Here is a 26,660-nt window from a genome sequence, read left to right on the forward strand (position 1 = left end):
TGACCGGCTGGTTGGAACTGCAGTGCACCTCACTGATCTCTGCCTGAATCACCTCAGACTAATGATGGACTAGACTCTTATAATGCAATAAATACACTATGAATTAATTGCCAACAAAACCCTTCCTCAGCCAACTAACAAAGGACAATGCATCTATGTGAACTTCTGCAGTTAATCCAGGATGAACGTCAAAGACATTAGTCATTAATCTTACAGTTTTTACAAAAACTTTGTTTAAACACCAACCCTCAACACTTACTTAGTTTAATCATTTTAAACCATGACTTGCACTATGCATAATTAAGTAATATTGGCATTATATTCATGATGTTAACCAGAGGGGAACTGGCCCCACGGTGAGCCTGGTTTCTCCCAAGGTTATTTTTGTCCATTAACCAACATCTTATGGAGTTTTGTGTTCCTTGCCACAGTCGCCTTCGGCTTGCTCACTGGGTTTCTAAATACAGTTATTATTTAATTACTTATTTTTAGACACAATTCACAATCATATTTTATCAAACTATATGATGACTCTAAGACATTATAGATATTACAGTTTCATTTTCTGTTAATGCATGATTTTCTGTAAAGCTGCTTTGAAATGATGTGTGTTGTGAAAGACACTATACAAATAAAAATGACTTGACTTGACTGTGTGTGACTGACCAAACAGAACCAGATATTCCAGAGAGCTATGTAATTATAATAATAAGTGATAAACTGATATATTTGCCATGGCCTTTAATTGGCCCATATTTGGCAATTATCGGCATCAGCCGATAACAGTGTTCACTTGACCTATTAACAGAAGTGTTAATTTTCCATTGTGTCCGTTCCAAAATCAACCAATAGATTTGTCAGTGAATAGCTGACAAACAATAAGGTTTTTTCTTTTCAAGTTTATGCAAATCAGAGTAAACATTGCACTAAATAAGTGTTTGTTTCACTTTAGAATTGTTTTGTACATCTGATTTACTCATGTTAAATTTTATTATGGTTATCGGCATTTATATTGGCCATCGACCACTGAAAAACCCATGTCGGTCGACTACTACTACTACTAATAATAACAGTTATAATACAGCTAAGACAGGTGTTTATTTATTTTATATGTCTTGGTATATAATTTTGACTTCTGTTCCTCCATTTCTGTAAGTAATAAGGAGACTTTCAGCTCTTTTTTCACATCTATTTAGAAATTTGAAAAAAAAAAAAAAAATTTAAGTTAGCTAAATCTTAATACACATAATGTTGTGGACATACTTTAAAATAATTGTGTGTTTGTGTGTGTGTGTGTGTGTGTGTGTGTGTGTGTTTGTGTGTGTGAGAAACATAGAGATGTCCTCACCTACTGCCTGAAGTACTGAGTTTATGCTCCTCTTTAGTGTTTAGATCTGTCCGTATGACCTAAAGAAGCCCAGATGGGAGCTTTTCTATTCATTTCGGTGTACACTTCCAAGAGAACTTGGTGCCATATGCCTCCATGTAGTCTGTGACTAACCCAGCCATTTGCCGACAGACAAGGAGAAAGGCAATACACAAGAGAAGAGATATTAAGGCTCTGTGACCTCAAAAGCATTTTTGTAATCTTAAACTGTCATGAAAGCTACAGAAGAGTTAAAAAAATATTCATTATCCAAAAAACTTTATCCAAGACACAACGACCTATCAAAGCAGGACCTGTACAGAAATATATTCTAAAAAAGGGCTGTTAACTGTATTAAAGGTATTTCATTGTCAATTGTTTTCTTAAACACTTATTTTACTTTTCAGCAATTTGCTCTTAGTTGTCATCCCATGTTACTCATGCCAGCCTATATCGCTGGTGTAATGTTTAACAACAACATGACAAATCTCCTGTCAGAACACCATAACCATTAATTAAAGATGAATGCATTAAAAACAGGGTAATAAAACAAGTCTGGCCAGGTCCCTCATCCTGTTTTTGCCATGCAGTATGACAGCTTTACCAGGGTGAGTCACTTCAAAGAATGCCCAAACCAAGCTGATGTAAAATTGTCATGGGATATTTGATATCTCAAAAAGTGTTGCCATGGCAACATTAATTCTTATTATTCCTTTCTTCCTATATTTGAGTGTTTTTGAGGCATTTGGCATGCTTAAAATTTCATGAAATTTAGCACACACATCAGAGTCGATGGCCATTAGGGCTGGGCAAAAGTTGCAGGAGGGGGTGTGCGGGGGGGCTCTGTAGCACCCCCTTTAAAATGGGGATGTAACGGGGGCTCTGTAGCACCCCCATTTTCACCTAGAATCACCAAAATTGGTACATATATTGTTGTCATCAAGCTGAACAACTTTCATAATTACAGTCATTAGCTCCGTTCAGCAGGAATTCAGCAATTTTAGATTTTTTTTCAAAATCGCAGGCTCTGAACTTTTAAATACTCCTCCTAGGGGATTCATGTGACTGGCACCAAATATGTGGAACATCATGCCAAGACATTGTAGATGCTAAATTGTGAATGGATTTTTGATACATCAAACAGTGTTGCCATGGCGAGGCAATAAATTAATGGCAAAAATGTGAAACAGGAAGTGTCTCATATCTTCTGTGCATTGTGTGATTTAGATCAAAATTGAGCTGTATTTTCGGTCTTGGGGGCTGATCACTGTTCACTGGATGTGGCTTTTGTGGGTAATGGTCATAGCGCCACCAACTGGCAGCAGGAAGAGTGGCACTTACAACAGACTTTAAAATAGTCATTTTACATTTACCCAAATCGCTTCAAAATTGTTAACAATAATGTCAAGCACCGCTGGTGTAAAACTGTGAAGGCATTCTTGATATCTTGAAAAGTGCTGTCATGGCAACGGATCAAATTACATGATGTTGTATTGTATTCGGGTGTATTTGACCAACTCAGCCATATGATTAATAATGCTTAAAACATGAAAGTAGGCTACAGTGGGTCATGGTCATAAGGCCTCCAGCTGGCAACAATAGATGTTCAAGGGTATTCCAAAACTTGCCAAAAATATCATTTATTTCATTTGCCACACACATCAAAGTTGTTAACCATTGTGTCGGAGCAGAAGGTAAGACATGGTGTCTTACTTGTTTACTTGACCAAACGCATGCATCCATCATGCATTGTTTTCCAAAAGCCACCAAGTGGAAATGGACCAATAGTGCTTGGGCCTTTCATCGCTGCTTGCAGATATATTTATTTATTGCTATTATTATATATAACAATATACTATTGTTATAGAATTATTAATCATTATAGATTAAATATATTCTATTACAGTCACTGGATGATTAAATGAAAGAATTTTTGTTATGTGGGACAACACCATGAGATTAGCCAATTACATGTGTTATTGATTAATAACAGTGCTTCTAAAAGTCTCTTAAAAAAAATAAAAAATGAAAAAGCCATGATTTGTGTCAATGATCAATAACATTGCTTCTAATAGTCTCTTAAAAATTCAGTCATTTAATTCTGAGTGGACACTCCTCCTGTGGGTGCTATTTATGAAGTATACAACTGGCACCAACAACCAACCTAAAAAACACAAAAAAACAACAATTAATGAACACGCAACTATGATGTCACATCACAACAATGACAAACATGATGTGCAATTAGTCACAGGGCATAACAGATATTAAAGTATGACAACAAAACTAACAACAATTTTGCACCAGTTAAAAGAGGGAGGAAAACATGTTAAGGATGAGTTGAGAACAAATTAACAAAGAGAAATATCTACGTGTGTGGGCGATGTGTACAGCCTGCTATAATCTGCCCTGAGTTTCATGGTCATGGTGAAATGTAATTGCTGGCAGAGAGTCTAATCCTGGATGTCCCCACACAGTGCTGCTGAGTGATACCCACTTACACCAAAACAACATCACATGCATTCATTGTACAACACTGCTAATGCACAGCTACACTTAGTACCCTTTTGTGTGGCTGGCTTATAGAGAATTAGGTGCAAAATCTCAGACCTCTTTTTTGCACTTTTATCAGCAAACATGTCCCTGAATTCCCACCTGCCACACTGCAGCATGTCTGATAATCAGGATTGACCTGCACTAAGAGCCTCCAGTCTGGATTTGGATAGAGGACATTCCTGTTAGAGCACCAGTTTAACAGCAAAGTACAGCTAATGTAGGATAAGCAAGAATATTTTTTTTTTTAAATAAGTAAACAAGATACACCATCCAATGATTGTGCAGCTAGAGCAGAGCTGATTAGCAGTAGGGCTGGGTGATAGGACGATGTAATTGGATATCGACGATATCTTACAAATATCCCGATGCCGATTGTGACAGTCCTTGACAGACAATGATCGACAATATCAGGAAATGGCAAAACCTTGGATCTGGGAAGTTGCCAAATATATTGAACAGTAGACCAGGATGTGAAATTAGCACCCGCCACCAGCCAAATGTGACGAGGATGAATCCAGCTCTTTATTCGCAAGCTACTAGTCCAAATGCAGGTAATTCATGCGCAGGTAATTTTGCTCATCTACCCGCCATTGTGGGTTGGGGGGATGGTGGTTGTTGGTGTAGAAAGTGGCGGTGCGTGGATAGAAAAACGGAGAGGAGTGGATACAGTGACACCCAGATGGAGAGGTGCGGCAACCTTGGTGTACGCACATGTTAAGTCTCCTGTGTGTTGCGGTTGTACAGAGACGGTTCCACCTCTAAAAAACGAAATTGTGCCCAAGACAAAAAATGATCAAAACGGCAATTGCGAATGTGGTGGCCAATGGGGTAGCCAGGCTTCGGTCCATGGTGGCCACGGCCACCCCCTAGCTCCAGCACTGACATAAGGGAATTTACAGCATTAGGCTTACATATAATATGAAAACTGGTGTTTTCTATTCGTTTAAGCACATACTAAGTGAGGTAACAAACTGGCAATTATAAAATAGTAAAGAGGTAATGATTTATTTATATTTTTATTATTATTTTTTTTATTAATATCTTTACATTTTTAATTGTCTTTAGTTCTTAATTTGTAGGCTATTAGTAATTTTCCACCTGTTTATTTTACGTGACAGCAAATCGGGCTGTTGGAGAATGTAAATGTTTGGATTTGGGGAGGTGTTCGTTATTTTCATTGCTTTTTTTGTTTCATTTAAAGAGCAATTTTAATTTAGAAATATCTTTTAAATTTTTCGTGTTTCAATAAATGAATCTGATTTTTAGAGCAAAATCAATAAAGCTAAAATATTCATCAACCCTTGGCAGGGTGTTGACAATGTAATCGGATATCGCAATTTTTTTCTATAAAATATTGTGAACATTTTTTTTTGCATATTGCAAAGCCCTATTTAGCAGTCATTACACAAAAATATTTGACTGCAGAATGATACTACTGACCAATTAGAATCAAGTGTTCCACAAAACTGAGTAATTATCATTATTGTTGGGACTAGCATAGCTACAGTATCTCCTCAACTGTAGTTTCTATATTTATACATAAACTCCAGATGAGAGTTTATCATGGGCAATGTGTGGAAATGGGATTACTGTAAATGCAGTCAACCTTAGGTAGCACTTCTATAATAAACTCAGCCACAATAATATCAGCAGTTTAATGCTGTGCCTTACTAAATGTCAGCCGAAACTAAAACTCCTTTCATTTCAGGAGAGTCGACAGAGATAAGCACGGAACAGAGGAGTATGTTCTGACAGATGTTCTGCTGCTGTGGTGGAAATGACTGCACAAGTAAATGTAAAAGTTTTTGCTTTGTCCTCTTGGGTGTGTGTGCCAATGCCCTTGTTCATGCTCGTCAGTCACCAAGCTCTTGACACTTCCACAGGATGAGTACTCTTACTGGCAACAGTCTAAAATTGCACCTGTACAGCTGACAGCTCAACCGCAAAATAACATCACCTGCCTAAAAGGATGTGGTCGTGATGGTAACTAGCATGACTTTAAAAGAAAATGGCAGGGAGGAATTGAAAATATATTCTCAGTTTCAGCTGAGTGCCTTGGTTAGCTTTTGATAATGGAGAAATTAAAATCCTTCTATTGTTTATTGTGCATTCTGAAGAAGAACTTTAAAAAATAACTTTTTAAAAAATATAAATGTATTTACTGACATCTATAACTGGAGGACACAAGGACAAAACAAATGCCACCAGCTGCATTTGCAGTAATTACAGCTGTTGGTTTCCATGGTCACAGCATAGGTAAATGTGACTTACATTTTATATATATATATATATATATATATATATATATATATATATATATTTTTTTTTATATATACTGATGTTACATAACAAATAATATTTCAAAAATATTGTTACAGTTATCATACTATAATAAATATAAAGTTCTACACATATTAGATTTATACTATAATTCTAAAATGACTATTATTACAATTGTAAATAATGACAAAATAAAATTATTTCAATATCAAACAATGTCAATCCTATCAATCCTTGATGGTTGAATCTCACAAAAAATGTCTGGGTTACATTTCACCCCAAAATAAATAATATTTTAAATAATATAAATAATACAAAATAATATTTGCATAAAGAACATGGTCTATTTTTTGGGTGTGAAATATATGACCCAAACATTATTTAAAAGTTTTCATGTTAACAATAATAATGACAATAATAATTATTGTTTGTATTAACAATAATAATGATTTATCTTTCTTTATCCTTTACTGGTCTCTTGATTTTGTTTATCCTATGTTTACCCTTTTCTGGTAACTCATTAGAAACGATCAAAAACAAATGCCAGGCTTTCAAGTCAGAGGAGGAATAATATCAATTGTATCATTTTGGCCAGACAGACAAAAGGAAATTGTCTCTCCCACTCACCAATCAGAAAAACAAGGTCACACAGCAAGAAGACAACACCCACACATACCCTTCTACAGTGGCACGTAAGTTGCTAACCAGTGGCTAACACAATGTTTTTCGCAGTCACTATAGTCTATGGGCATTATAAGTAGCAACGGTATGGACAGTATATTATATACTGAAGTTTATAAGTATTATAAATATAAAGTCGTACCTCTTTCCCTTTGGCATTCAAAATTCTGATAGTGTGTTTATCTACCAGACTTCCCTTCATATTCAAATATTTCACCTTCCTGTTCCAACAAAGAGAGGGAGAAACATGGTCATATCACACTAACATGAATGAACAATATGCATAATTTATTTGTATTTTTTTTAAAAGGTGAAAAAACATTTGCACTCACCCGGAGCTTAGAGACAAAGAAACCAATACTGTCGGTATTAGAATACATCACATATATAAACTCCATCATAAAGGCCATCACATTTGTATCATTTCACAATGTTATTTTTCAGAAAAGCAAGTGGTGAAAGTTGGCTTTTTATAAAATATTAACATTACTTGCGTTTCAACATCATATTTACGGGAAAATTGGCGTCATTTTTTTTAGACATTTCCGTTGAAGCAAAGGATTGTGGGTTGTGAATGCCCATGAAGGATACACCTCATGCATCCTCCGAATTCCCGTGAAAGTAGGTCGCATTCGAAGGTTGCATTCAGAGTGTCCTATTCGCTTTTATGAAATGAGACAGCCTTGATGACGTATGCGGCCAACAAATGTGACCTCCGGAGGACGCAGCCTTCCAAACGAGACATAGCCTTAGAGTTGTGTGGGGTGGAAGGTGATGCGTGATCTGCTATGATGTCACAATCGAGTTGCATTATGGGATATCGAGCTGCCTGCAGAGTACATATGTGAAGGCCCCCTCTGCAAAAATCAAGAGGCTGAGGGTCTGTCAGCAGAAACTTCCCTCGCCAACTTAATGAATTGGAACAGACTTCCAAAATGGCGGCGGGGATTCCCACTTGGGAAGAAGTGCTTAGGGAAATTAGCAAGTTAGTGTGTTTAAAGTGAAGTGGAACGCAGCCTTGACTTTGCTTTCAAAAGCTAAGACACCATCATAACATCTTCTCTCGTCCAGCACCTTGACGACACACAACCACAGCGACCCCCAGCGGACTAAATTGTAACTGCGAGATATGGTGAGAGGTTAAGAGGGAAAGTACAGCATTCAGAGCTGCTCAAGGCAGGCAAATGCGTAAAGAAAAAAATTCAATATTCGAGTATTGTGTTCAATTCAATTCAACTCGATTCGTCGATTACTCGTGCACATCACTAATATATTTGGGTGCATTCTGAGAAATTATATCACTACACCTGTTTGCCTCACAGCCATACATCAAGATGTCTGAAATTCAGCCACATTCCCTCTGTACACAGAGCTTCAAACTGTAATTACCTCATCAGACAGTGAAAGAGATAGACAGCTAATGAGATCAGAAATAAACACACCACTGCATAACATCTGTGTAATTCTTTTAAAATCGATCATAATCAATTTTGTTTTTTAATACTTAGTTAATACACAATTTCTATCCAAAGATATATACTGGACACTAACCATGTGGAGAATACCACTAGAGCAAACTTGGTTAAAGTATCTTGGTAAAGGGGACATTAATGACAGATGGGGTTTTTTGAAATCCCAAATTTTGGGTTGCCAGCCCAGATTCTTGACCATTACTCTACCATCGGCCTAGTGACACTAACGTGAACTGCTAATAATGTTAATTACTTTTCCTTTTTCCAAATGCCAAGGTTAGCATTACATTAAATAGATGTTATTTCAAATGCCAATTCTGTGTTCTGCAGATAAATTATTATTAACTCTAAGGAGTTAAACATTTGAGTTGCTCTTTATTAACAAATGGGCTCTCTGTGGAATATTTACACCCCTTACTTCAGATAGAAAATTTTGGAAGTGGTATTTTAATAGTAAGACTCACTTGTCCTGTAGTTGAACTCTGTGACCTCAGTTAAAGGACTTCATATGGTTTTGGACAGCCTCTGCCATCGTTGGCCTGCAACACATATTACACATAAACAATTTTTTTTTTTTTTTTTTTTTTATCTGGCCATAAAATAATGCAAAATCACTTTAGGAATTCTTACATGCATTTTAAAGAGTTATTTGCTTAATGTTCCCTCCCGTCTGCTGCACTGAAATAGGTAGGAAAATATGCACTATGGACCCTTTTCACAGACTGTTATGATGCTTTTCCGCCTTATTTAGCAGCATACATTTAACAACATTTTCTTAATTTGTTAAGTGCAAATGTATAATATTATGTTTTGCATTATATTACCCTGGAATTAGTGTAAAAATACTAGTTACCACAGCTGTGATGTGGTTTCTAATACAGCTGCTGAGGGAGTGACAATACATTTGCCATGTTGAAATCCAGCGCTCTCTATTTTTTCCTCTTATGGAAAGTTGTGTAAATGTAATAGTGGATTTTTTTCTTTTGTCGTTGGAGCAAACGGGAAGGCAAAAATAATATTTGCTGTGGTCTCCTATTCACCGCTATAGAAGTTTACCCTGCAATAGTTTACTTCCGCATTCCAAACCCAGACATGTGAAAAGGGTCCATTACATTATTTGAACAGAGTGTAAAGCAAGAAGATTAATTCATACTAATGTTGTTTGGCTTCAAGTGACATGCCAAACATATAACTTGTAAAACAAAATAAAGACTGGAATTGCAAGAATTGAAAACTGCATCCAAGCCCTGCATATGGACACAACACCAGCAAAAACCCACAGCTGCTTCTTTATCAAGCTTGGAGTGCCCTCTAGTGCCCTAACAGCTGCACTTTGCATTTGATCCTGTAGAGAATTGGTCTTCTATCACAAGATGATGCTGTGCTATATAAACAATGTTTATGAAAACATTGGAAAGATTTGAAACAAGACCTAACCCTGAATGTCATATGAACAATATCATACTAGTGCCATGATCAGCATGAAGCTATGCTTGTCAGTATGACCAATACAGCAAAGCTCTGCAGAGGGTGGTGCAAACTTCCCAACACGTCATTGGAGGTGAGCTTCCCTCCCTCTAGGACATCCACACCAGGTGGTGTATGAGGAAAGCTTGGAGGGTCATCAGAGATTCCAGCCACCCGAGCCATGGACTGTTCTCGCTGCTAACTTCAGGCAGATGGTATCGCAGCATCAGGTCCCACACCAGCAGGATGCGGGACAGCTTCTATCTGCAGGCCACCAGACTGTTGAACTCAAACTAATAACATCACCACTGCATAACCCCACCCCATCTTCCCGTGCATTGCACTTTATAAGTTATCAGTTACACTGGTCTCAGACTGACCATGTTACACAGTAATGCATGTCTCATGTACTGCTCCGCACAGGCATACACGCCAGCATTGTAGACTGCACTATCATCATTAATCGGTGTCCCCTGGCACTCCATTTGCACTACTGTATACTACATTGCTCACCCTGCCCATGATCACCCTATCACGGTTGTTATTACGTATTGTTTTATGCACAATGTATATCTCATTATTCTATATATTCAGTATATTTTATATATTCATATTTATATGTTAGTCCTCGTGCACTGCACACTGTATATTATCCGTACATCAGTACTGTGTCTAAGTGTATATCGTATATGTAAATATTGTTCATACTGTAAATGCGTCTGTTGTGTATTTTGTGGTCTGATATTTGCCCACACTGCATAGTTGGTGAGCATCCACTCAAGATTTTCACACCTGTACTCTCGTGGATATGGTGTTGTGACAATAAAGGGATTTGATTTGATTGATATAAAACTGTGATAAACAGCATGAAATTCACCAGTCATGTGAGAGGGATTGTGGGATTTGCCAGCCATACTTCCTAGCATCTTTAACTGCAGTGCTGAGCAGAACCGCCTGATGCATAAGCTTCTTCGGAATACAACCAACATTCACACACGTGCCGCCAAGACCCATTTTTTGCCTTTGAGTGTAAAGAATATAAAGAGAAAAGAAACTAGATTTTACAGGTGTACTTTTAGTCTTAAACTTTATTTTAATTATATATTAATATAATTATGCATATTATATACTCTGCACCCATCTACTGAGGTACTTTAACTTGGGAATTAACTTTCCTTGTGTATGAACATCATATTTACGGGCAAATTGGCGTCATTTTTTTTTTTTTTTAGACATTTCCGTTGAAGCAAAGAATTGTGGGTTGTGAGTGCCCACGAAGGATACACCTCATGCATCCTCCGAATTCGAAGTGTCCTACTCGCTTTTATGAAACGAGACAGCCTCGATGACGTATCCTTCCAACGAGACACAGCTCCCTTCTCACTCAGAGCGCTCCCTTTTGTTAAAGAGAGTCATAGCAACCATGTTACGTTCCGTTTCCGTTTGTCTTACGAAGGCCGTCTCGTTTAAACGAGACTTGTTTAAAGGAGGACGCTCGGTATACTGCAGCCTTCAAAGGATGCGTCCTACCTAGCACGCAGTCTTCGAAACGAGACACCGCTATAGACTTTACAATTCAATGTTTCTTTGCTCATAATCTGTATTTCACTGGATTGTATGCCAATTTATGAGGACCTTATATATTGCCTGCATAAATATGTAGCACATAAACAAACAAACTGGACATAATAATCTTGCTATCAAGTTAGGTAAACAAAGGGTAATGACATACAGAGCATAACTCCGAAAACACTTGGGGGAAATAACTTGCTAATAACATGTCGTTTTATTCACTAAGCCACACCAGTAAAGTTTCTTTAAGATATCAATTCGATTTTCAACCCGCCTCTACTAAAGGCAGCCATGCTGTCAGGAGGAAGGACCCCTGTCAGCCGTTATAGGTGTCTTAAAAGATGCCTGAGTGAATGTGTTTTAACAGTACATTGCCTATTAAAAGTAAGGGTTATAACAAGATATTTTGTACGAGTCGTAGTTGAGTTCAACATGTATTTTATCAACTAAAAACAATGGTATAAATAGAATAAACAAGAATGCATCAAAATGACAGACAAAATAATATAAATTTTAACTTTTCTACTTGAACAAAGGTACATACACATAATGTCCTCGTTAACAAACTTATAGTTATCATATTTAAAATAAAGGAAACCATCAGAATCGGGGTGGAGCCGAATAAGATTGATAGGCAATCGGGCCAATCAAAATGCAGGCATGGTTTCTAGCTGCAAGCTGATTGGCTATAGCAGTGACTGCGCAGTTCAATTAACAATCACAATCAAGTAACTCTAGGGGGAGACAGACGCTCTACTCTCCTCGCTGCGTAGTTATTTCGCAAACGCTGTGACTCACCATGCCTGTGGATATTAATGAATGGACAGGTGCTCTAGCTCTCACTGAGGTGGAGGAGAAACCAGCCAAGCCTTTAACCGTCAGATATGGGGCTTTGGAAATTGACGCGCTGGGAAAAGTCCTCACACCCACTCAGGTCAGATGCACGTGCATGCAGGAATTAGGCCAGTGCCTGTAGCCTTGCAATGATTCTGCACCATGCATGACCTGCTAATACGAGTTTGCCAAAGAGAATGGTGGGTCACTTTCAATGCAAAATTGCTAAAATAAGAAGAAATGACTTTATGTGTGTTATTTTTTGCACTTGGATTTACTAAAGAGGTTTAAATGTAATGCACTACGTCTGCAGGTATGTAATGGAGACAAGAGTCATGCAGCCTAAGTTGTATCTTTCAAAAAATGGCACGATCACATGATCTGGTGTAGACACTCTTTTAACAACCTCGTGCAGAATTTACAACCATTTATTACAATTTGTCGAGAGCTGCACAGTAATAGGACGCAGCCTAAAACAAACAGAAAATGGGTATAATAGAAATTAAGCCAAATGTGCATCTGTTATGGTAATGGCTTCTAGTGTTCTCAGTTGACAAAGTTGCAGAAAGGATAATGTGCATTCTATAATGTTTTATAGATTTAACACTACATATAATACAACATAAGTTATTAACGTTATAAAGGGCTGTTTAAGTGAACTGTAAAACAAGATACCTATTTTATTTAGCCTATTTATTATAGCCAAGAAAATATTAATGTGCTTTTAAAATAAAGCTTTTTAATAAGTTATGTTAACATGCATTATTATTAACATTTATTGCGCATTATAAATGTATCCTTTTATTTTGAATTGGCAATTCAAGTCTCAAGCAATTCTGTTATGAATTCAAGCTTATTTGCATCATCTGTTCTGTTTTGTAGGTGCAGAACCGCCCAACATCAGTTGAATGGGAGGGTTGTGACCCCAGTAAGCTATACACCTTGGTATTGACCGATCCAGATGCACCCAGCCGAAAAGACCCGAAATTTAGGTACGCTGCTGCAGTCATCCCTTAACCATATTAACATATTAGAACTTAAAAGGTAAACAGATGACTTGCTTGAAATTACATAATTAATGCTGCAGAATTTATATGATCTTATCAGCTTTGTAGAAAAGAGGCTTGCATTAAAATAGGTTTTGCATATGCTTTTCTGCAGGCCTGCATCGTTACATGTGGCTGGTTTATGAACAGTCAGGTAGTATCAGCTGTACTGAACCTGTTCTCACTAATCGCTCTGGAGACAACCGTGGAAAATTCAAGACCCGGAGTTTCTGTAAGAAGTATGGCCTCGGTGCTCTGGTCGCTGGGTCTTGCTATCGGGCAGAGTGGGATGACTACGTGCCCGAACTTTACGAACAGCTGGCTGGCAAATAAGGACCATTTATGCCACGGTTTATTCAGAACGAGTCCTGGCTCGGTTCAGATCTGATTTAGCCATTGCAAGAGATGAACTAAAGTAGAGGAAAGTTCATAGAACTAGATTTGTGAATTTTCTGGTCATCTTTTGCACTGTCTGAATAAAAATGGAACTGAGCAAGCATAGTTTCAGACTATGCCTTTATGTCAGATAACTTATGCTAGGTATTTGGCCTGCCTTCAGTTTAAAATTGCTGTCGAATAAGTTGAAATATAGACTGTGCACCTTAAAATCAAATTTGTCTTGTATCTGTGATGGCACCTTTAATAAATTGCTTGCAGTAATGCTTTCTTATGCACATTAGGATACAGGAAATTCACATCATGGGAAAAAAATTGTGAGGACCACTTTATTTACAAATAGAATTAAAAGCTCTGACAGAATCATGCCTCTTAACCTGAAAACAAATGTAAAGTGCATGCGACAGTAAAGCGTTTAATTCACTAATTTGACTTGTAGAAAATGCACAGCTGAGAATCAAACAGAAACCTGGATCATGAAATTAGCAAATGGAGGCAATTGAGAATTTCACCAGTGACTACAGGAGGGAAAGGGTGGTGAACCATTTATGTGTATGTATGCATGTGTGTGTGTGTGTGTGTGTGTATATATATATATATATATACACACACACATACATATATATATATACACATACATATATATAAGAGATGGAAATTCAGTTAAAATGTAATAGGAAAATAAGTATAAGTTCTCCATAAAGCCTTCTGTACACAAAATACATGTCACTTCCCATTCAGCCCTTTGTGCAGGTACCACAAGTTAGGATTCACATATCTGTTATTCACATTGTGCACCTCAGCTGAGGTGGGTTATGGTATTGTACATATGAATGCAGTGGGTTCTCCCAAAAAAACCTGATTACCATAAGAATCTAAGAGTCACAGATGCAACTATCAAATATGTACATTGTTTCAATAAGCAAACTTTATCAAATTACTTAATAAAAGTTACTTTTTATTTTTCTTGATGAATAAATACCAAATAGAGGTCCAAGCAGCAATAGGCAGGAGACTGCAAAAAAAAAAACTAAAGATCTCTAAAAAATTTGCTGAAATTACACAGCCTGTCAAAACAATTAGCAAAAAAAAAAAAAAAAAATGTGCATCTGGATTAAAAGTTGCAATACAAACCCCCCCATTCATATTGCTTTTCTCTTGAAACCTCTATTTTTAGTTACATCGAAAGTGTTACCATTGCACGAGAAAACATTGACATCAACACTGTGACAGCTTTAATCGTCTCATATATAATACTGATATATATATATAAAGAGACAACTAAGGACTTTATCCAGCATGTTATCTCATGACGTGTTCAGCAGAGGGCGCCAAACGTGTAAGACCTGTACAGGCATCAACCAAAAGGAGTGATGGGTCTGTCAGTAGCAAACAGCAGATTTGATCCATAAAAAGTGGACGACCAGGTGGGTAGGAGGATGGCAGAGTGTTAAGGTCTCATCTGTAATCATCTTTAGGGTAGTCCAAAGCACCCAGGTTATTAAAACCCATTCGAAGGCTTTCCATATCGAAGGCATCGATTTCTCTCTCCTGGCGGTCGAGCAGGTGCTTGATTCTGTCAGTGCGCTCTTTCTGAAGAGAAGCCAGCTCCTCCTCAATCTGAAAAAACAACCAAAAATGTGCAAAAGCAGAAATTTGTCATTTAATAATTTGTAATTTATCTTTAAATCTAAAGCAAGTCAAAAGTACAGTTATTACAGGGACAATCCTCCAGATCTTGATTAAGGGCACAATGGCAGATCATCCCTAATGGGGTTTGAACCTACAACCATTCGGTTACTAGTCAAGATCTGTCATCACAAGGTTACAACATACCAGAAATAAAGGCGATTTTGGTCTCTTTCTCCCATTCCAAAAATACCATATACCGAATATCTGCATTTGCTAATACCACTATGATATTACACAGAATAATAATGAGCACATCCGTTTCAGGCCAATTTATAATCCAAATAATGGGCCAAAGAAGCTTTCGGGAGTCCTATTGCTACTGTGTGCGCTATAGTGGCTTTGGATGATGTTGGTCTTGTTTTGTCCCCTAGACCTTTAAACAGGTCTGCAAATGTAATTTTGATGGACCAGTGCCATCATACTGTATGTTAATGATTAAGGATAGACTAATTTACCGGCTCATATATTGCCATTTTGAGAATACCAGAAATTGAAGCCCAGACGAATCTACAGATATTTTTCGTGCCCTGAATGAGAGGGAAAAACTGGAATTCTGCTAAATGGATTTAAACAGTACAACCCCAATTCCAAAACAGTTGGGACAGTATGAAAAATGCTAATAAAAACAAAAAGGAGTGATTTGTAAATTATATTCACCCTTTGCTATATTGAAAGCACTACAACTACACATTATATGATGTTTTACCTTGTGAATTTCATTTATTTTTTAATGTACAGCAATTTCAAATCAGATGATTGCAACACACTCCAAAAAAGTTGGGACAGTCGAGTGTTTACCACTGTGAAACATCACCATCATCACCAGTCTCAAATGATCCTTGCTCTTGAAGGACAAGGCTGTTATTGGAGGCTCCTTATACAGTATACAGTATCATGACACAATTGCCTCTCCTGTTTTACATCTCCTGTTTCACATCGCCTTGTTATTTTAACTCGTCAAATTGTTATTAGTCTTAAATCGCCCCTGAATCAACTTCGAGCGTGTTGCAATCATCTGATGTGAAATTACTGTACATTAAAAAAACAAAAAAAAACAATGAAATTCACAAGGTAAAACATCTTTTTGTGTAGTGTTTTCAATTTAGCAAAGGGTGAATATAATTTACAAATCACTACTTTTTGTTTTTATTAGCAATTTGCATACTGTCCCAACTTTTTTGGAATAGGGGTTGTAAAATACGAGTGCTGAGAGCGTAATCAAATTAGGCGAGTATTTAATAAACATGAAGGATTTGTGGAACTTTATGAATGAAACTTGTTCCGATTCTGCAAAAATCTGCTGAGCTTGGTGCAGGCACAGATTCTTTGTGGGTCTGCTGCAGCGTTGGGGGGTAGCTAAAAGTAGCGACGCTACTTACTAAACTACATTTTTCAGTAGTGTGACAGTAGCCCACACTGAAAAATAATGACTGTGGTGAAGTTAATAATATAGTAGAAAAGATTAGGTACTTTCTACGTTGAATAAGTGAAATAATTCTACATTCAAATGTAAAAATGAATGCTCTAGATTATAAGTAAATATTATTTATGATTAATGTGTCATGTTTTAATCATGAAGTAGAAAACCTTGTCATATTTATTTGCTTATCTAGGTAAATTTCACTGGTAAATAAAATAAGTAAATTGTAATTAACTTTTCGAAGCTGGTGTTCCCAACATGCACTGGGCTTGAATAATTAATGAGCTTGCATAGATTCACTTATGTAGTTTATTTACACCATTCTATTGTTAATTTTGTTACATTTAGTAATGCTTTGTTTTATGCAATCTTAAGTTCATTTTACTTAGTTTTATACCATTATTACTTAGAAAAACTGTGTTCAAAAACTTAAACTAAAGTAAATCTTACTAGTCATTTTTTCAGTGCAGCTACTTTCACAATATTTGCTTTTACAGTAACATTTTCCAACGAGTAGCACTATAGAGTCACAAAACAAATTTGTCAAGACTATCAAAATACACACAAATAAATAAAAATTTAAATAAAACTGATTAAGAGATACAACCATAAAAATAAAAAAAAATTACATCTTTTGCATTCATGGTTGAATTTTGCCTGGGCATCAACTGTGGCTTTACACATGATATTATGTAGATTTTTTTGTACATCTATGAATTTTTGTCTCTCACTGAGACTGCATCTTGTTTACAAGCATGCACACAGACTGTACAAAATCAACATAACAGATGTAACAAACATAACAAATAAACTAAATCAAAAGGTACTACGGCCTAAAGTGGGTGTGGCAAGATTTTGTTCATGCACACATTAATCTAAATAGGGCTTGAAAGAGGAAATTGTCCACATTTTACTCTGCAGCCATCTGATGCCGAACCAGCTTACAGCATACTCGCGCATCAACATTCGACAGTTCATTCAAGTAAACAGAATAGATTTTGCTTAAAACACAGTAAAGAAGTACTTATATTGGATATTTAAGTTTTACAGTTGTTTTGATAATGTTACGTTGAAAATTAATATGTTGGTTTCATAACTTTTGACCACCAAGATGTATTGAGCAGTTATAAGTTATAGGAAATTAATTCACATTCTAGTCATTCTTACCTTAGATGTTATATTTAGATAAAATTTCACTGAAATGTTGACCTCATGTATCACACTGGTTTTGCTGTAGTTAATGTACATTTTGAAAAGTCAAAGAATTTCTACATTTTATTATTTAAAAAACAATTGCATATTCACTTTTAGATTTGTCAGTTAACATGCCAAAAATATCTATAATTTTACATGTATGAACAGATAAGAATTTATTAATGACTTGCAATGTAGTTTTAGATGAAAACCATCGGGTTATGTATGATTTATAAGCTTGAATTCCACCGGGTCAAAATTGACCCGCGAATGCAAAAGGTGACTCTGAACTCGACGGGTGGTTTAAATCCAGTTAGCTACTTTTTGTTAGTAACTTGTAGTATAGCTAATTACTTTTTTAGAAGAGTAGCTTGACTGTTATTTAGTTATGAGAAGCCTGTCACTTAGAAAGCTAAAGTTTTTAAAAGTAGATTCCCCAACAATGGTCTTTGTCGTTTGGATGATCAACAAAGGTGTTTTCCAAGTTCCAAAATTGACAGTGTTGTCAATAGATAATGCATATATATAGAATTTTAAGTAAATGTATAGAGTACTTTGTTAATTTTGTGTATGCTTCATTTGCTAAAAATACTTTTTAAGGAACAGCATTATCAGCCATCGGCCACCCTTCTCTCTAGATATTTGTATTAACCATCAAAACCCCCATATTTTTGGTAATGTGCTCTTATTTACTGGGCCTGAATAAATAGGAGGGCAATAAAAGAGCTGGACCTTTTGTTCAAGGTGTGCTCTGCGCAGTGAGACTTTCTGCTCCAGTTTCTGTTGCTCGCGCTCATGCTGTGCTTCAGTCTGAATCTTGATCTTGCTCTGGTAGGCATTGAGCAACTCCATCTCCTGCTGCAGCTGCAGTCTCAGTGCCTGGCACTCTGCCTCCTGAGCTTCATCCAGTCGCAGCTAAACAAATACACAGACGTACGTGAGCAACAGTGCCACACTAGTAGAGAAGGTTTGCTGACACTACAGCACAGTTGCAGTTAACCATCAAAGGCCCGCTTGTACTGATCCTAGTCTGAGACTGGAATTCCAAACAAGATGCCTAGTTTTTATGCAAGCAATTTATAATTTCTAAATAGACCTAAAGATGTAAATATCTTTCAACAAAAGGCTATGTGTAACAAATTGCACATTACATATTCAACAGGATACGATTATCTAAAGAAAGAAAAAATAATAATCTTTGAGCCTTTGCAATACCATTTCATCTTCTTAAACAATCAGCTCACATATAAAACAATATAAATGGTATGCCAGCTGTTAACGTGACTTCTATTGGCCTCTATGATGGTTAACTACATCAGAGCAGGAACTGGTTAATCAGTTCAGATCTACAGCCGTGTTTTCTTTTGTTCACTCACTGCCTGTGAAGCCATCATCTCATTGATGCTCTGTTCGTACTGCTCTGCCAGGATCGCCAGTTTGCGCGTCTGCTCATCCTTCAGGGCTTTCAGCACCGTCTTGTGCTCACTTTTGGGGGTTACCTCTAGCTGATGGTGCCTAAGGGCCTTGTACTGTTTCGTCTGGACTTTACACGTATCCTGGAACTGTTTCTTTATCTGGAGCTCCATAGCCTGCGGAGAAACAGCTCAAAAGTTGAATTAGCACAAACTGACGGTCCTTTCAGAATATAAACAATATCTAAATATGGCTGCGAGCGGCAATCATCTGGGGTCAAGCACGATAAAGCGCAATTTGTGAAGATTAGATGTTATTGCAGTATCTCTGACAACTTAGATGAATATAGCAGCAAGTAAATTATATTTTTTCTGATGTGTCTGATACACAGTGAATGGCTGTGGCTAGATATTCATAATTTTGTTTAGTTATTTATGCACATACAGTATCAGCACATTACACAGCACAGTAAAGTGAACTCTTAGAAGTCTTTCAATGATTTCTTATCTTGTGTCTTCCTCTAGTGGACAAAATTGGTACTACATCCTGCATCTGCCCTTCACTGTCGAATTAACAGACTGTCCTGGTGTTTATGATCAAAATGACCAAATTTAACAGAATAGATCCTGTGGATGCCGTGGACACATTTTTTTTTTTTGTGTGTGTGTGTCTCAAAGCTCAACTGCTTTGATCAGAGTTGAACAAATAGGATTTTCACCTTCGGTGCTTGGCCCCTTAATAACTGATTTGTCTAAATGGCTTTTGATATGATGAAGCAAAATAAGTCATTTTAAGTTTGCCTATTCTAGGGGTTTTCAAATTGGGGTCTGTGCAGCCCTAGGGGGCCACAAATATTTTACAAGATTTTAACAGTAAGAAATCAATGATGTACATTGTTTAAGATCAGTTTGTATATGTTATCTTTCAAAAAAAAAAAGAAAAAAAAGTAAAGTCTTTAGCTTGCTGATTGGTTGTATAACTCTATTCTGTAAAAAGCCCATTACAAATATATTTTAATTGAAAATGTTTTTCTAACATTGTAGTATTGTGTAAAAAAATATGCTGTTAAGTAAATACTTTCAAGATATTTTGGCTTTAATTCAATGACAAATAAAAGTCAGGGACCTGGGTAGCTCAGCGAGTATTGACGCAGACTACCACCCCTGGAGTCGCGAGTTCGAATCCAGGGCGTGCTGAGTGACTCCAGCCAGGTCCCCTAAGCAACCAAATTGGCACGGTTGCTAGGGAGGGTAGAGTCACATGGGGTAACCTCCTCGTGATCGCTATAATGTGGTTCTCGCTCTCGGTGGAGCACGTGGTGTGTTGTGCGTGGATGCCGCGGAGAATAGCGTGAAGCCTCCACACGCGCTACGTCTCCGCGGTAACTCGCTCAACAAGCCACTTGATAAGATGCGTGGATTGACGGTCTCAGACGCGGAGGCGCCATCCGGATTGAGGCGAGTCACTATGCCACCACGAGGACTTGTGCACGTTGGGAACTGGCCATTCCAAATAACATTTTTATAAAGACAAAAAAAAAAGTCAAATATTCAATTTTGGAAGCAACATGTCTTTATAATATCATGCTTACTATTTTTCAAACACAGTATAAATGGGTCTGCACACATGAAAATCTACAGCTCACTTTATATTTTAAAGAATAGGGGCTCCCTTGCAAAGTGATCATCATATTTAGGGGTCACGGGCATTGAAAAGTTTGAAAACCCCTGTCCTACACAATGGATCATTTCAATTTTTAAATGTTTATCAGATGAAGGTTTCAAAATGTCAGCAGTCTCAACTGACCTGCTAATGTTCATAATAACTACCCAGTTTCTAAAAAACATGTTTAATTTCACAATCACATAGAAACAATGAGATCTACATAGATTTAGTTTTAAATTCAAACTATAAATAGCTGCACAAAAAGAAACATGCTTCCACAGTGGTGATACCTTGAGGTTCTTGGGCTGCTGTCGTAGTTCTAGCACATGTTTCCTGTGCAGTTCTCTCTCTCTACGGTTATTATACTCGATCTGGTTCTCCAGCTCTGTTTGGTGCTGCAGTCGGATCAGATCCATTCGTAGTTTCTGTAGCATTTTAAGCTGTCTATGTTCCAGTTCTTGTGTCGACTCATCTTGCCTGATCAACATAGCATGCTCCATTTCCTTCTGGGTCTTCTTTTTATTCAGCTCCTGATTATCACCAAAAAGACAGTGATTGTTACTATCAAGGTCATCTAAAATGTTACAAACAATTTTGGTCAGACTGGTTTTAGTACTCAAAGAGTGATCTAATATAAGTTAAAGGGATGGTTCACTCACCCTCAAGCCGTTCCAAATGTGTATGACTTCCTTTCTTCTGCTGAACACAAATGAAGATTTTTTTCGAGGAATATCTCAGTTCTGTAGGTCCTCACAATGCAAGTGAATGGGTACTAAAATGTTTAAACTCAAAACGTCAGCGTAAAATCTTTAGAAGTGATATGATAGGTGTGGGTGAGATACAGGTCAATATTGAAGTCATTTTCAACCATAAATTCTCCTTCCTACCCAGTAGGTGGCGATAAGCACGAAGAATGGAAATTGCCAAAAATTAAAAGAAGAATGTGAAAGTGGTGATTGATCATAAAAAAGGACTTGATCTGTTTTTCACCCACACCTATCATATTGCTTCTGAAGAATAGTTTTAACCACTGGAGTCTTATGGATTACTTTTACACTGCCTTTATATGCTTTTTGGACCTTAACATTTTGGTACCCTTTTAACTTGCATTGTGTGGACCTACAGCGCTGAGATATTCTTCTAAAAATCTTTGTTTGCGTTCAGCAGGAAAAAAGGAAGTCATACACATCTGGGATGGAATGAGGGTGAGTAAATGAAAGAAATTAATATTTAGGTGAACTATCCTTTGAAGTAATTCAATTCAATAGAGCCTCCCCTTTAAATGTACTACAAGAAAAATAACTAGATTTTTGTATTTTCTAAAGAAAATGTTAGTGGTGCTTGCCTGTGCAAAAGTCGCAGCTACAAGCACCTAGGGTGTTCTGATTGGTTTTTAGTGCGAGTAACTTTTATTGTGAAGGGTTTGTTTAAATCCCTTACCCAAAATAGTGATGCTTGTCTTAGCAGATACAGTGCATTGTCATGATTGTTGGTCTATAACTCGTATAGGGTTTTAGCCCAGGTAATACTTCCGAGCGTTCCCAGCTAATTAAAACGCTAGATTAAGAGATTAGAAAATAAGAAATGCAGCAATGTGCTAATCAGATTAATTGAAAGGGTCACTAACCCCGAGGAAAACGTTCAGTGTTTATATTAACCCTGAGAAGAGGTCAGTTTCATTTCAGAGGACTAGAAATTGCAACATTTCATCCCCACCTCTCGTAACTGCTCCTGTTCAAACTCATGCCGCTTGATCATGATTTTGCGTTTGAAGGCTCTGCAGTTCCTGTCATAGAAAGCTCTCTGCTGCCCCAATAGCTGAGCCTCTTCTTCAGCCTGAGAGTGCTGGATGTTCTCCTTGTGCTTGGACAGCCTCTCCTGCTTCTCTTTCTTAGGTGTGCTGTGGTCTTCACTCATTTCCTGGACAAAGAACCACAAACAAAGTGGATTAGCACTTAAAATCATAAAACAAAAGTAAATTATCACAACTCAAGTAAATTTAAGTGAATAGCAATGTGTGATTTTTTCTTAAATCGCCCAGATGGCGAAATGATCTTCTGAACATCAAATTTGTGGCCCTTTAAAAGTCAATATGAAACATTGTTTTTGTAACCCGTTTTACTTCTGTAATGTGACATATTTACGAGTGAAATAGGATGAGAAAAAATGAGGATGGGATTGATTGGATCATAGAAAGTTCTCTCTCTTTGACAGGTGGCTGAAAGGGACGGGATGAAAAATAAGAGGGTTTTGTGATGTCAACCAAAAAGCTAAATAGTTTCAGAGGCGAAGCAAGTTACTGGTTATTGACGGTGCTGGGTAGTAATGGATTACATGTAATCAGGATTATTTAATCAGAGCACAAAAATCAAGTACTTGTAATTAGATTAAAATACATTTTAAAATACTCGTAATCAGATTACAGTTACTTTAAAGATTACATGACTACATATTAAATCAGACCAGGACAGTAAATTGTTCATAATTTATTGATCCCTCTAATAATTATTTTTAAATATTTAAAAATGTTAATTCTAAATTAGCTTACAGCTGACACACATTTGATAAGTCTTCAAATCTTTTAGAATGGAGGGTGGTGGAATTACACATACAGACCTGATACTAGCCACCAGCCTTAATTACACTGAAGATGGAGCGGTAATCCACACATAAATGCAGAACCGACTGCATTAATGCGGTAAAGTTTAGTTTCGCAAATTGCTTTGTACTCATCCTTGCACAAAAATGTACATTTTTATACTTTTTGGTGATGTCGATTCACAAATATAACTGGTCTAATCTGTTATCACACATTGATGGTGTTTGTATTGCCAAAATTTCCAAAAGGACATTAAGTGCCTTTTTTAACATCACAAAAAAAAAAAAAAAAAGAAATTGTGAGGAAAACAAAAAAAAATAAATCATATAAATTCTCATATTCTGATCAATTACGTTTTTTTTTACTTTATATTTAAGCAAAATTGTCAAAATGGTACAAGCTTATCCTACTTAATTGTATGTGATATCAAATAATTAGGTAAAAGCAACCCAAAAACGTAGTCCAAAAGCAATCAGATTTGATTAACTTAAAAATGTAACCCAAGATGTTACGTTACTGACTACAATTTTAGCCATGTAATTTGTAATCAGTACCAGATTACAATTCAGAAGTAATCTACCCAGCACTGGTTACTGACATATTGATGAAAGACTACAAACAAAATATTTAGTTAATCAAGTACAATAAGACCAGTAATGTGTATTAAGAAAGTAAATAGGGTCAATATTGATTTCATGTTGACTTGATGAAAAATGAAAAGAACCTCTTTGATTTTCTCCTTGCAGAGCTTGTACTGTTTCTTCTGGTTATCAAGGAAGGTGGTGAGCTCTTTCTTCTGTTGGGCCATTATTTGCTGCTGAAACTTTTTCTCATCAGCTGCCAGTGTTTTCATCTGGAGAAACAACACAAATGAGCATCACAATACTAATTCATACCCTTGTACTGAAACATTGTAAGCACACAAAATTATATGTGCTTACAGCATATCACTGAATATTTTTTTTTTTCATTTTAAAACAATTCGAGAGGAAGACAAGCTAAGAAATCACACCAATTTTGTTCTACTGGGTTCACTAACATACTAAACAACATATGCACCATGAATAATTAGAATGTATCCCTAGGCTATTTACATGTTTAACATGCAATACGGAAAAGCATAATACGAACTGGGACAGTTCTTTGTTTTTCACGTGATGTGCATGAACTTTTAACCTATTTTTTTTCTACTTTATATAGTGACTGAATGAAGCTGCTGTTATACACAACATGCAGAGAAGTGCCTGCAACCCCTTCAATCGTGACTATATGCTGTATATGCTTTCATAAAACAGTTATTACATAAATTAAAATATAAGTTAACATCCTTCAAAAATTCCACCTTTAGTTTTTCCGCAGAGGAAAGAATGTTTTACGGGTTTGGAATAACATAAGGGTGAGTAAATTATGACCAAACTTCCATTTTTGGGTGAATTAGCCCTTGTGTTAAAAGAATCAACTCAACACGGAGAGAACACATGGAGAACTTTGATGTTAAAGAGGACACAGCCTTTGAAACCCAAAAGCTCAATGGTCTGTCTGGTTTAAATCAACATTATATTATTACTATTAATAATTCAGTTATTAACTTGTAACTGTACGTTATTTGAATGTCCTCTACTTCTATTATTAGGGTCTCAGCAGAAATAAAAGGGAAAGATCACCCACTTCTTTGTCCGTTTGGATGGCGTGTTTCTTGGCCAGTTTCTCCAGCTCAATGAAGGCATTGTTGGCATGGGTTTCCAGTTCTTTCTGGAGCTTCAGTCGGTGCTCATCCATCTCTGCCTTCAGCTTGTTCTCCAAAGCGATCAGCTGCTTCTGGTGCTGCCGTCGCATACGTTTGTACCCTGACATCTGCTCCCGGAGCTCATTTTCCTGCTCGTGTTCATGGATCTGTCGCGTTACCTAGATGGAGAGGAACATGGTTAAAGAGAGTGACGAAAACTTTTGAGGTGTTTGCTATGAGATTTTTTCAGTTTAACAAAATGAATAAATGCAACACTGAGTTCTTGAGAAGAACTGAGGATTGGATGATGATGGAGGAAAAGTTGTGAAAAGACACTAAAAATGAATATCGTGAATATTCACATCTCCATACCATTCCAATTTCACGAGGATGCTTTAAAATGTAATTTTTTTCACTTTTAACCCATTTTAGCATCATGTACTGTGGGAATGTTTTAAAGTAGGGAAGCCCGATGTTGCCCAACAAAGCGAAAGCACAGCAAATACACCAACACTGAAACTGAGAAAAATGGCCTAAATGTTTTTTTTAACTGTCCAGCCAAATGGGGATTATAAAATAGTCTCGCATTGTTTTCTCTGAATTATATCGTTGAACCAAACCCATCAGATAATAGTTTAAAAGACCTGATTGTAATTACTGCATTTTAACTTTGCATGGAAGAATAGACCAGAAAACATTATTTACTCAGTCAAAATGACAGAGCATTTAGAATTATCCATCAATGTTCGATAAATGATGGAAAATGTTCAGTTAACACAACCATGGATCTCAACGATAATGCCTTTGTGCATCCAGAGCAAGAACCCATTGACGCAAATAAATAAATAAAACTAGAAATACACCACTGTTCCTTTAACTTGAACCTCAAACAAACCTGGAAGAAGGGCGTGTCCAGATCAAACTGTTCGTTGAGCTTCTCGTAACTCCCACCTGAACTTCTCAAGCCAAACATGTTGGCGAAGTAAACCAACCGTGAGAACATCGAGCATCGGCTGCACTACATCCCCCAAAAGCACTCGGTCAAAACCAACCCGAGAGAAAGAGAGACAGAAAGAGAGAGAAATGAAGATAAAGAGAGACGGGGAACACAGCTCTCCTCTCTCCTTGCAGGTGCGCCTGGAATGAAAGAGGTTCTCAGAGAGGCCTGGCCCTGCACGTGAGCTAAGCGCCGTTTAGTAGGCCGGTCACATGAGATGCCTGTTGAAGGGGGAAATTTCCTAATCAGCCTGAATCAGTAGCCCCACTGTAACCACAGTCACC

At 37.0% G+C, this 26,660-nt stretch overlaps 2 protein-coding genes and 1 pseudogene across 6 annotated transcripts in view; 1 reads left to right on the forward strand and 2 right to left on the reverse strand.

Annotated features, from left to right (window-relative positions):
* Positions 1–10,926, reverse strand: part of LOC127431254 (thioredoxin reductase 2, mitochondrial-like) — a 29,649-nt pseudogene extending 18,723 nt beyond the window's left edge.
* A 211-nt stretch (positions 10,927–11,137) lies between these two features.
* Positions 11,138–13,948, forward strand: LOC127425485 (phosphatidylethanolamine-binding protein 1-like). 2 transcript variants are annotated; one of them, XM_051671548.1, is made up of 3 exons: positions 11,138–12,328; positions 13,111–13,220; positions 13,367–13,948. In XM_051671548.1, exons 1-3 carry the CDS (start codon positions 12,194–12,196, stop codon positions 13,605–13,607), a joined length of 486 nt encoding a protein of 161 aa, XP_051527508.1. In that variant the 5' UTR covers positions 11,138–12,193; the 3' UTR covers positions 13,608–13,948. The 2 variants fall into 2 exon arrangements, 1 of the variants encoding a protein (XP_051527508.1); XR_007894627.1 differs by having other exon boundaries at positions 11,162–12,428; positions 13,390–13,948.
* Positions 13,949–14,233: 285 nt separating this feature from the next.
* The window catches only part of LOC127425302 (serine/threonine-protein kinase TAO3-like), a 101,640-nt gene continuing 89,213 nt past the window's right edge, over positions 14,234–26,660 (reverse strand). For all 4 annotated transcript variants that reach the window (XM_051671131.1, XM_051671120.1, XM_051671140.1 and 1 more), the window contains 7 exons: positions 25,322–25,558; positions 24,378–24,506; positions 22,771–22,974; positions 21,345–21,584; positions 19,353–19,565; positions 18,709–18,891; positions 14,234–15,290 (listed from right to left, as the gene is read on the reverse strand). In XM_051671131.1, coding sequence (XP_051527091.1) covers positions 15,129–15,290; positions 18,709–18,891; positions 19,353–19,565; positions 21,345–21,584; positions 22,771–22,974; positions 24,378–24,506; positions 25,322–25,558 — 1,368 coding nt within the window. In that variant the 3' untranslated portion in view covers positions 14,234–15,128. The remainder of the gene's footprint in view (positions 15,291–18,708; positions 18,892–19,352; positions 19,566–21,344; positions 21,585–22,770; positions 22,975–24,377; positions 24,507–25,321; positions 25,559–26,660) is intronic.

The sequence above is a fragment of the Myxocyprinus asiaticus genome, chromosome 3 (assembly GCF_019703515.2).
Source record: "Myxocyprinus asiaticus isolate MX2 ecotype Aquarium Trade chromosome 3, UBuf_Myxa_2, whole genome shotgun sequence".
Lineage (NCBI taxonomy): Eukaryota > Metazoa > Chordata > Actinopteri > Cypriniformes > Catostomidae > Myxocyprinus > Myxocyprinus asiaticus.